The 12,367-nt window shown below is 35.7% G+C and overlaps 2 protein-coding genes across 2 annotated transcripts; both read left to right on the plus strand.

The window, feature by feature from the left end:
* Nucleotides 1-552: 552 nt before the first annotated feature.
* LOC126702016 (ATP-dependent Clp protease ATP-binding subunit ClpA homolog CD4B, chloroplastic-like) lies at nucleotides 553-4,490 on the plus strand (the record flags this gene model as incomplete). Its single annotated transcript, XM_050400588.1, has 6 exons — nucleotides 553-584; nucleotides 2,014-2,050; nucleotides 2,143-2,328; nucleotides 2,512-2,730; nucleotides 2,821-3,038; nucleotides 3,410-4,490. Coding segments are annotated over 6 exons (1,773 nt in total), but the record flags the coding sequence as incomplete, so codon positions are not given.
* Nucleotides 4,491-8,054: 3,564 nt separating this feature from the next.
* Nucleotides 8,055-12,164, plus strand: LOC126714520 (uncharacterized). Its single transcript, XM_050414705.1, has 2 exons — nucleotides 8,055-9,043; nucleotides 11,117-12,164. The coding sequence occupies exons 1-2, from the start codon at nucleotides 8,453-8,455 to the stop codon at nucleotides 11,828-11,830; spliced, it is 1,305 nt and encodes a 434-aa protein (XP_050270662.1). The 5' UTR covers nucleotides 8,055-8,452; the 3' UTR covers nucleotides 11,831-12,164.
* The last annotated feature ends 203 nt before the right edge of the window (nucleotides 12,165-12,367 follow it).

A 12,367-nucleotide genomic window follows, 5' to 3' on the forward strand; every position in this document is an offset into this window, starting at 1 on the left:
ATATTCCCTCTATGTTACTTCCAAATAAAATTACTTACATTCCATTCATTTCCTTTCCATTCTTTAATTTTAAAACATCCAATCAAAGTTACTTAATTTCATTCTATTCCATTATTTTCCATTCATTTCCTTTACTTAAATACATTCTATTCATTTCAATTCCCTTCCCTTATGAACTCCCAAACAAAGCCTAAGAGGCTAAGAGTGTAAAATATAGAATATATATTTTAAAAGGCAAATGTTAACAAGCACGTGTGGTGCTTGTTAATGTTGCACTAACGTGGATCTCATTTGATAAAAAAATTGAACAAAAAGGAAAAAAAATTATTTTAATATATTTTTTTTTCTCCATAAAGCTGGTCCCACAAGCTAAAAGCTACAAAAATATGACATAAAGCTACAACAAAGTGAAAAAAAAAAGTACAAAGGACTGTAGTTAATGGGCACCTTACGGTACCCATTAACACAACCCATTTAAAAAATAGAAAAAAGAAAGATGAAAGGCTAATGAAATAAAAGCAATATTTAAAATTAGAAAAATTAACAAAATCAAATGAAAATTTTAAATTAAATCCAACAATCGACAGAATGATTTTGAATTTATATAAAGCAAATGTTTTTTTATGCATTGGACACAAGTGCCTTGTAAAGTTGAACCAAGTGACCGGTTTTATTTATTTATTATTATTTTTTTTAATTTGATTGCTTTAGAAGGAAACAAAAAATAAATGATATATAACATGTTATGATTAGTGAAGCATAAAGTGATGTACACACATACCACAGCGCACCCTCGGTGCAGTGGTCACTTCACAAGTATAAATGATTGTAGGGTGTGAGGGGTAAAAGCCGGAGTTCAAGTTTTCAGGAGGGAGTTTCGCACACATATACACTTAGATTATATTAGAGTTGAAATTATATCTAGTATAAAAAAAAAAAAAAAAATGATGTACACACATTAAGATAAATAATTTTTATTCATCTTGAGCTTGGCCAATGAGCATAGGTATTAATTTATTACACACAAAGTATAAATACTAATTAATTGAGTTTTAATTGGCTTCAAGATCATTATTTTTAGGCAAAATGTATATGGGTTCTCTGGTTTGGATTTTTTTTTTCTTTGAGAATCTCTAGTTTGGATTTGAAGGGGAAGGAACTTCAACAACCCTGAAACACTGAGAGAGACTATGACTAGCAGAGTAAATTGTATAGGAGAATTAACGTTTTTCCCTATCCTACTTAAATGACATTCTAGCCAAAGGATGAAAGTTTGTGATATTTTAGCTAAAAAAATTATGAGTCATGTTAAAGGATGATCTTAAGGCATTTGTTAATTAATCATTTTAGAAAAAAATTAATACCACTTTTATGAGAAATATAAAAAATTGTCAAAAAAAAGTATGATACTTTTTTCTTTTTTCATAAAATTTTGAGCATCTATTAACTTTTTTTCAAAAATAATGTATACGAGGCCTAACTAGTTTAACAAATTATCAACTAGCAGTAGCTAGTTACATGCATGCTCATCAGTGCACGATCAAATTCCCATAAAGGTTTGTGAGTTATGACCATTTGGGCTTTCAAACTCCAACAGGAAGCCTAGGAGACAAAGCATTAGCAGTAGAAATTAAGTAGTAGTGGAAGCCAAACGTTACCAGCTGGAGTATGGAACTTCCTTTGAAGTTTGAAACATCTCTCCACATAGCTAGATTGCACGGTTATGGCCTTTCGGAAATCGCACCCTCTTCTAGTTTTAATGCGGGTGTATGTGAGGAAGTGCAAGCAATAGTCTTGGAAATTGGTGTACGTAGCAGCCAATGATGCATTGGACTAAGAGAAATGCTGGAATATTGGCTGCAATCACGGTATAAAAGAGCAAGTAGCTAGAAATATGGATGCAACTCAATAACATCATAATCTAACATTGTTTAAACGATACAAACAAGGCATTTGATTTGAATTTGCAATGGAGAAGCTTTCGCGGCAGCCTTTCAAGATAGATGTTCTTATGAAATATGGAACAGATTTAACAAAGATGGCAGGAGAGGTAAACCTATTTTGCTTTTGCCTAATGCCCTTCCAGGCATGAAAATATGTGTAAATGGAAGAAGTATGCATCTGATTATGGCTGCATTTCAGGGAAAGTTGGATCCTGTAATAGGAAGGAAGCATCAGCTGGAGCGTGTGGAACAAATATTGTTGAAAAGGAGAAAGAATAACCCATGCCTTGTTGGTGATCCAGGTGTTGGTAAAACTGTAATCGTAGAAGGCCTTGCCCAAGCCATAGCCAATGCCACAGTACCACCAAAACTTCAGGATAAGAAGGTCACTAACGTTATCGATTATTGTGAATATTAGTGCATAAGAAAAGTAGTGTAAGTGATAATTAATCCGAGATACAAGTAATGTTAGTTTAATCGTAACACGCTATGTTAGCAATTGTAAAAATGTTAACAATTAAAAAATTGTTGTGTGTATATATATATAATGCTTTCATGTCTAATTCAGGTCTTTGCCATTGACATGGGACGACTTGTGGCTGGTGCATCATGTCGTGGAGAATTTGAGGAAAGGATAACACAACTGGTTGATGAAGTCAAACAAAGTGATGGGTCAATAATTCTATTCATTGATGAGGTGCACACTCTAATTGGAGCTGGTTCAGGAAGAGGAGCACTAGATGCTGCTAACATGTTAAAACCAGCTCTTGCAAGAGGCGAATTGAAGGTGGTTTTACTTTTCTTTAGTAATGGCATATGGCATGGTGTTAAATTTAACATGTTTACCTTCTTTTTTTGGTATTTTTTGTTCTTGTAGTGCATAGGAGCTACAACACAAGAAGAATACAGAGAGTACATAGAGGCGGATTCAGCTTTGAAAAGGCGTTTTCAATTAGTAGAAGTACCCGAACCCTCAGTTGATGAGACAATCGAGATTCTCAAGCTTCTATGTGGGAAATATGAGACTCACCACAACGTGAAGTATTCTGAAGAGGCTTTAGTTGCTGCTGCTCGTTTGTCAAATCAGTATATCAGGTTTGATATGTTTACACCTAGCCTTTTACCTGTTTTCAGTTTAGTCTTTTAAGATTTTTTTTTTTTTTGTCATGTGATTTTTAATTTGTTTTCAATTTAGTTCTTTGTCTAGTTCGTCCAATCTTGTCCTTAGCTTTAGTCACTTTTCAAAACAATGTCATTGTCATTTTGGTGGACGTAACAAAGTGGATTGGACCAAAAAATTGCATTGAAAACGAATGGAATGTAGAGGATTGAATGAAAAATACAAAATTTTCTGATTTGAAGTCAAGTCAAAATTAGATTATGTTATTTGTGATTTAGTCGTAAATTATTAAACTCAGCAGTTGGTCATATTTCTAATTCTCGAACTATATTTCAACATTATTCAGTGATCGTTTTCTGCCTGATAAAGCAATAGACTTGATTGATGAAGCTGGAGCCCAAGTTCATCTTCAAAATTTGAAAGTATCAAATGAAAGGAGGGTGTTGATTGAGTCAGACATACAGCAAATTGTCTCTTTATGGACAGGTATTCCAATTGAGATAGTAACACCAGAAGAATCCCAGCGGCTTTTGAATATGGAGAATTCTCTTCATAATCGCATTATAGGACAACATGAAGCAGTTGAAGCTGTAAGTTGTGCTGTCCGCCGAGCTCGTGCAGGAATTAGGGACCCCATGCGGCCTATAGCAAACCTCATGTTCACTGGCCCAACAGGGGTTGGAAAGACAGAGCTGGCCAATGCACTAGCTGTTGAATATTTTGGCTCAAAAGAATCAATGATTAGGCTTGACATGAGTGAATACATGGAGAGTCATACTGTTTCAAAGCTTTTTGGCTCTCCTCCTGGTTATATTGGATATGATGAGGGCGGTCAGCTTACAGAAGCTGTTCGTCTTCGACCCCACAGTTTGATCCTCTTTGATGAGATTGAGAAGGCTCATCCATTAGTCTTGAATGTGATGCTTCAGATATTCGATGATGGTAGGTTAACAGATAACAAAGGACGTAAAGTGGACTTCAAAAATGCAGTCATTATAATGACTTCAAATATTGGTGGTAGCTTGACTATGAGAGAACATTCTTTAGGCTTTGACCAAGTGAAAATGGAAGTGGCAGAAGAACTAAGGGAAAATTTCAGGCCTGAGTTTTTGAATAGGATTGATGAAGTGGTTCTGTTTCAGCAACTATCAAGTTCCGAGATTAAGAAGATTGCGGATATGATGTTGAAAGAAGTAAGTGAAAGATTGATCAAGGCAAAGAAAATAAAGCTCAAGGTGAATGAGAAAGTGAGGGAGATGTTGGTAAGAGAAGGATACAAACCCAACTATGGAGCTAGACCATTGAGGAGGACCATTGTGAGGTTATTGGAGGACAACTTGGCCGAGGAAATATTAAGAGGAAACATAAAAGAGGGAGACAGCGTGACCGTTGGCCTGGATGACAAGGGTGACATAAAAATTTTCTAGTTTTCTCATCTTTGTATTGATGTCTAATATTCTCCAAGTTGTTTGCAATAATGAGCATGGAACCGAAATTAATGCTTAATACCTTCTGAAAGCACTCCAAAAAATCAAGTCTAGATCTTGATGTGTCTTATGTAGTGAAATTAATTGCAAAAGTAATGGTTTAATAACATAGATAGGCAGTTCAACCAAATTTATGAAGAAGAAATTCTAAAAGTAAGTATTTCAAAACTATTTCACAACTTCTTTGTCACAATTTTGACATGACAGACCGTGAGTGATTGTCTACCACTTACACATTGACCCATAATTTTTTTTCATAACTCACACTCTATCACATCACAACCAAAAAAGTTGTGGAAAAAGAGAAGGAAGATTACTCAAGTAATTAAAAACATGCGCGCATAAACAGAGGACAACTAACAATGAATAAGCAGCAACGTTCCTTGAAAAGTATTTTGAAAAAAAGAGGACAACTAACAATGGATAAGCAGCAAGGTTCGCTGGAAAGTATTTTGGAGAGTGAGGACAAGTCATGACAAATTAGTTACCTATTGTTAACCTGCTTCTTTACTAGAAGAACTAAACAATAGTTAACAAACCTACGATAGAGAATCTAGTAGGTGTCCAAAATAGATATACCAGGAATGCATTACTTGCTACTGCATGTAACAAGCAGTAGCAGATAAAGCACAATAAGATCGATGGCAAACGAACGCCACAAGTTGCAGGCTCCTCTCCCTCGGTCTCTCCACTTGAAAGGTCAGTGGCATTTGGGTATGACACAAATAACACAAATAGAAATGATTGGCCCACTGTGGGAAGCCAGATTGGCTGAGAGACGAATTTAATGGGCAGAGTAACTTCTAATCTCATCTATACATGATTGGTTTCTTTAGATTCCAAAATCAAGTGGATTTATCCATTTCAAACTATCTTAAGAATTTAACAACATTGCAGCAAAGAATATTATTTAATACGATAAAAATGAAGTCTCCCTCTGAAAGAATAAGGGTTTATTATAATTTCCACATGTTTAATGTTCCATTTATTTTTGAAAAACTAAATTTCCTAGTTGTCATTCTAGAGTAGCAAATGTTCTTCATAGGAATTACAATGTTGACAATTTTCCTACTGTTTTATCTTTAAGAATGTCTGGCAAAAATCTACAAAATGAAATTGAAGAGCAGAAACATGACTGCATACATGGTGAATAGATGACTTATCAATACCAACACTTCCACACGATTGGAATAAGCAATATGCAGGTATGACTATTCGCTAAACCACTATGCCAGAAGTTATTAAATTTGCAAATAATAAAACATTACAGAAGTTTACATGCCTAATACCTCTTAATACTCTACCCCTTATCAATACATTACCCAATTTACATTTTCCAACAACTAGCACCCCAGTAATTAATCTCCACCAGAAAACGTCCAAAATTATCCCATCGATGTCCCATGATATGTTCTTGCAAATTTCTACTATAAAAGTCATGATTGCATGAACTTTTTGTTCATGATGGTTTTCTTTTAGGTGGATGGGTAATGTTGTATAATTATTAAGAATTGAATTGGGCACTCTACCTGGAAATGAGAGCATTTACATACGTATCCAATTAAAAATTAGTCACTGTTTTTTATGTCATTTGCTAGCACATTTCATCCAATTAAATTGCAAAATCAGACCATATAAATTTTTTGGTTTCCTCCACTATTTCAAGTGATAAAATAACGATAAGTTTTTTTTTTTTTTTTTAAAGTATATATCTTCTATATTTAACTGAGAAATAAATCTTGTATATCAATATGAATTAATTGTTTGTGTAGTATTCCTATTATAATAACTCAAATAATGTGCTCTCGACGTCTCCGCTGGCCTCTGCAGCAGGCAGCAGCACTCCAGTCACAGCAAACCAACGGGCTACATGGCAAGCTCAAGAGTGGTCTTAATCATTAAGATCTTGGCAATCTTAATTTTCTTTCGGCTTCTCTTTTCCAGTGCAAAAGCCGCGATTGAGACTCTTGGGCCTGTCGGTTCATTAACATCTCAAAACTATACCCATGCAGATGGTCCTGATTATAATCATGATTAGACCAATCTCTTATGGTGAAGCGCTGATTAACGATGTGTCTCTGCCAAGCGCTATTGATTCTCAATAGGAGTACATGAATCTCATTGTGCTGGTCTTTTCTCATTTGTTGAACATTTTTCTTTTGTAAAGTAGTCAAACCGTAGGTTTTGCAATTTTAAAATAACTCAAATAATGTGAAGTGACACACAATTGCTATTCACTCTCACATGGCATGAGAATTTTACTCATAGTTATAAAACAGGATAATCACGCTTCATCGTTGCATAAATATAAATGCAAATATTTTTTTTATCCCTAAACTATTGGAAATATAGTACTTTCTATCTCTAAACTTTAAAAATCATTTTTTTTAATCCCTAAGCTATTGGAAAAAGTTAAATTTGTCCCTATTATTGCCCTTAAAATTATTGAAAAAGGCCCTTTAAAAATGTTAGGGAACCAAAAAAAAAAAAAAAAATCTTGCTAATCTTAGGTTCAAAAACAATATTTTTTTGCTCAAAAAAAATAAAGCAACACTCTCAACAACTATAAATTTTTTTTTTTTTGGTAATAGACTGATTTAGTTTTAATGCATATATCCTCCTTTACCCAAAAAAAAAAAAAAAAAATTTAAGTAAATAACGTACAAAAAATTGTTTGATTCTTAAAGTAAAGGTCAATATTGTCCCTCAACTAATAATTGTATCAATTTAGTGAATCAATTTTTTTTTTCCAATTTCTTCATTTGGTCCCATCCCCATTTAAATTTAAAATAAATTATTAAAACTGATTTTATTATGAAATTTTAACACCTATTTTTTTTTTTAAGATGTTTATTAGTTTCATTAAAATTTGAAGGGATAAGATATCCAATAAAAAATTCATTTAATTTCAAAAATTAAGAAACTAAATCTATAAATCGAAACAATCAAATTTAACTTTAATTTTCATTGTTCACACATCACAAGTGGATCCGTAGATTTCTCATAGTTGGTGTTGCTATGCATGGAGTAATTTTTATGGTAAAAAACTATAATCCAACTACTTGATATAGCGACCTATTAGATCTTTTAAATAACAGTCAAACAAACAGTATAAAAATGAAACATTTTTTTTTTGTGGGTTTCAGTTAACTCAACTGGTAAAATCTTTGATAGTTGTATAAGAGATCTGGGGTTCAATCCCCGCCTACACCAAAAAACTGATTGGTGTCTTGGTCCGATGATAAAGAGCAATCATCAGGAGCAGACGTCATAGGTTGAAACTCTCTCTAAAAAAAAATGAAACATTTTTGCAAAGAAAGACACACCCTTTTTTTATTTTTTTATCGAGGTTTAATTTAAATATAAATAAATATATATATATATATATTCTCAATGGGCTCATTTACTGTAAAATATTTGTGTAGCCACAGCGACGTCGCACCGTAAAGGAATTTTGCAAATTACCCAAAAAAGCGAAACGAAACGCGTCCTTCTCATCGAAACGAACCGAAAAGGAAAAGCAAAAAATGGACGTCGCTATGGCCCTATGGGTTTCGGCGTTTCGCTAGGCTTGCTTTGCTTTCGTCAAATGAAATGAAATCCATCAAAAACACATACAAAACAAAAGAACCAACCCAACACAGCCAGATCCACTTCCACTTCCACTTCCATCTGTGGATCTCTCTCACTCACTCTTATCTCTTTTATCCATTAATCTAAAAACAACCAATAACCCTCCTCAGCTTCTCACCCTTCTTCACTAATCTTCAAAACCCTACCTACTACTCTCAGCTACCTCAAACTCATAAATGGTTCACAATGCGTTACGATTCGAATCGTAACTCAGCGGCACCACCGGTGGGATCTGCTCACTGAGCTCGTTGCTGAATCTCCCATATCCCATGGGCACCACCCAGTCCGTGCAACAAGTCGAAGAGAGCGAAGAAGAAGAAGAAGAAGAAGAAGAAGACGACGACGAAGAAGAAGAAGACCAACACGAGCGACATCACAATGTTGAAGCCAATAGAATACGAGAAGCACTGGACAACAATCTTGTCAAGAAGGTTCTAGAACAAGAACCCGAGATGCTCCCTTGCCACGCGTCCGCATCTCCGCTTTCTCCTCAACTGTCTTCCCTCGGGACGCCGCGTCTGGGCCCCTCCATCAAGGTGTGGGACCCTTACAACGTTCTGGCACCGCCTCCGCCTCTGCCGCCGCCGCCGCCGGGGGTTTTCTCCAGAAGCTACTCGTCGAATGCGATCGACGATGATCGGACGGTCGTGGAGGTGTTTTTGATTAACCACGGGGAGTGCGAGCTCAATCTGAGGCCTGATTTTGTCTCCGGACGGTGCCCCGAGGCGGCATTGACGGTTGCCGGGAAACGGCAAGCCAGGGCGTTGGCTGTGTTCTTGAATTCCCAACGGGTTAGGTTCAATGCTGTTTTTTCTTCGCCGTTGAATCGGGCCAGGTCAATGGCCGTTTCGGTCTGTCAGGTAATTCCAATTCTCAGTTTAGTTTTACTCTCAAATCAAAATCGCTTATAGAGATTAGAGAATTATCTCTTTGCTTAAAACCTTGCGAAATGTGTGATATATTGTTTAGAATTCAAAGCATTATTTGAAATGTGTGATTTTTAGTTGTAGCTAGTCCATTGAAAATGATAATTCAGTTTGGATTAATATGTGCTTTCTTTAATATACGGTTCAAGCTTCTAGTCTGCTTATTTATGTTTCATCGTAGTCCCACCATTACAAAACTCTGATTAGTACTTTCTTTTTCTCTTTTTTGAAGTTAATATGTGGTTGAGGAAGGAGGTTTGATAATTTTTGATTGGTTAATGTTATTCATTTTAGTTGTGGCTTGTTTAGTTGTTGGATATAGCTGCTTATAAAGCTGCTATATCATTGGAATGGTGACCTGAAATTTTGCCTGTAGTTGCTGGTTTATGTCCTATGCGGAATAGAACTATTACTATTAGCTGTTTGGCCCTACTTGCAGGACTGGTTTAATGATATTGATCTCAATTATTAAAGGAAGCATCTGGCGATGATAAATTTATCTTTGGACCCTGTATCTCTATACATTTAATTACTGCTACATATACATGTTGGGATTGCATCAGCCTAGAAAGAAAGAGTTGTAAGACCATAATGAGGAACTAACTGATATTCTGATAATGATAATAATTGTTTATGCTTATGAAGATTCTTATTGAAAGTATCAACTGTTCATATGCTCTCTTGCATATCATAATCTTCCAATTAAAATTATTTGAGACAATTTTTTGAATTCGTTCAAGGGCTAAAGATGATGCTATTTATAGGTTAGAACCATGCTGAGATATTTTAGAGTCCAAGTATCTTATGCTTAGTGAAACTAATTGCAGTAAAAAAAAAAAAACAATGTATTACTTATTTGCTTATGATTTTGACATGATGCATCTGATAAGTATGGGTGACAAACAAGTGGTCTTGGGAGAGTCATAAACGGGTTGTGTATATAATTATTCATTTATCTGTTTTATATATATACCCACCTGCTTGGCCCATACCTAGCCTGACTTGTTTAAGATCCTCCCCCACCAAACTACCACCATTTTTCACCATTGGATCTTCTCTCTAGGGTTTCAATTGCCTATGATGTGGTTAAAAGGGTAATCTTTCTGTGATAATTGATTGTTGCAGTTTTGTGAGTGAGAAACACTGCCTGTCTATTTGTGAGAGCTGACCAACTAGTGAGAAAGGTGAGCAAGTCCCTAGGGTTCCAACGATAATAGCCTTGAGCACCTCAAAACCCCTGGTGGAGATTGGACTTGGTAAAACTTGATTGTACAACACTTCTACAGTGGAAAGTTCGAACAATGCATGATGATTTTTTTTTTTTTTTTTGGTCTGTAAGTTAGACACGCATTTTGGTGGGACTTGAACCCAGGACTTCTTCATATTCCACCTAGCACTTACAATGCATGATGAACTTTGCCACCAACAAGGGTTTTTTGTACGATGCAATCAACCTGACTGAATCCTAGTCATTGTATTAGCATAAATCAAGTCCATTGTCTTTGGAAATGGCACCACATGGTCTAGGTAAGCCTCCTCTGAATTAGGAATTTCACAATTTTTGGGAGACTTGGATAAGCTTTCTTCACCCCTATTCCTAACTACTACTCTCTAATAGATTTAGCATGAATGATGAGATAAACTAGGATATGTTCTGTGATGTGGAGAATGCTATAATGTCTTTGGTTAATTGCAGTTATTTGATATCTATCCTAAATCATGAGGCATTTGCAATGTTTAAACTACAAATTTTGCAATTAACACAGTAATTCAATACCAATTTCAACTGTCCATCCAATGTCCAAAGTAGTGTCTAATTTAAAAGGTGGGTGGTAGATTACTCTTGACTTAAGGTGTTGATTACTTGATTTCATAATTTTTGTAGTTCAAGGTGTATGTCATAAATACTCTCATAGTTTCAGGTAGATGGCTGTACTTAACCCTAAAATCTTCTCTCTACATCTTTAACTCTATTAAATAATTTGTTTGTCCACAAAAATCCCGCAGGAAATGAATTTTGCGGAGGACCAAATACAATCCTCAGATGCATTAGTGGAGATGAGTCATGGGCATTGGGAGGGCTGCCTCCGGTCAGAAATATACACACCTGAAACTCTCAGCCTCATTGACAGATTCCAGCCTGATTTCTCTGCACCATCTGGAGAATCACTTAGGCAAGTAGAGTTCCGGATGGTTCAGTTTTTAAATGGGACAGTCCTTGGAATGCCTGAAAAGCTGAGATCAGATTTTCCCTCACACCATCAGAATGAGAGCCAAGGGTTTTCACACCACAACTCCCATGCTCTGACCAACTCTAATCATGATCGAGATGGGTCTTCTGCCCCGTCAGCCCACTGGGATTTGCTTAACAGGCACCGACAAGGGCTTTCGAGGAAGAAGTCTGGTAAGAGCAGGCTACAATATGTGACTACTGGGGATCATGAAGCTGAGGATGAGATATCCCCTCGGGATGCCAACCACCAAAGCTCCCTAAAAGATTTAAGTAGCAAGACCTCCTCATCTGGTATCTCCTCTTGTATTGGTGTTTTCACACATTCAGTGCCAATTAAGTGTCTCCTTACAGGTCTCCTTGGATGCAGCCCAATAATGTCACAAAAGATATGCATAGAAGATTCTTCAGTGACAGTGTTGCAGCATTCTTGGAAAGCAGGTTGGCAGATAAAAAGGTTGAATGATACTGCACACCTTAGGCTTCTTTAATTGGAGATTTTACTTCAAATGGAACTTTCTAATGGTAAAATGATGTGTTAATTTCTGGCCTAATTCTTGCATTGTTATGATTTATGGATAGAACTTATATGTTGCGACTCATGTTTTCAAGTAAATTGGCATACCTTGTTGTAATCTTCAATATGTTTATTTCCAGAATCAACTCCAAAGAAAAAGGAATTGATGGTGGAGTAGAATCTTGTATTGAGTGATTCTTTTTATATGTAGCATTTACGAAGAGTTGTTATTATAGATTGAAACATTATGTAGTTTCCTGCATTGGGAGAAAAAAAAAGTTGTTTCAGAATTTAAGAACTTTGATGAACTTCTATTTCTTTCTAATTAATGCAAATACTGCTGTAGCTATTATTTGGGCATGCGGCTTATATTATTTTTTGGTTGAACAATTTCAGTAATTGCAAACTCCAAATTGAGGACAATAGGCTTCTGATATGTGCATGTATATATCACCCTAACTGTGCCCGAAGCTCTAAAAAACATACGAAGTTTAAGGGTTTATTTGGGACG

The sequence above is a fragment of the Quercus robur genome, chromosome 2 (assembly GCF_932294415.1).
Source record: "Quercus robur chromosome 2, dhQueRobu3.1, whole genome shotgun sequence".
In the NCBI taxonomy this organism is placed as follows: Eukaryota; Viridiplantae; Streptophyta; class Magnoliopsida; order Fagales; family Fagaceae; genus Quercus; species Quercus robur.

Coding starts and splice junctions, on each gene's coding strand:
- LOC126714520 (XM_050414705.1), top strand. CDS start 8,453: ATGGGCACCACCCAGTCCGTGCAACAAGTCGAAGAGAGCGAAGAAGAA. Junction 9,044..11,116: donor TGGCCGTTTCGGTCTGTCAG/GTAATTCCAATT, acceptor AAAATCCCGCAG/GAAATGAATTTTGCGGAGGA.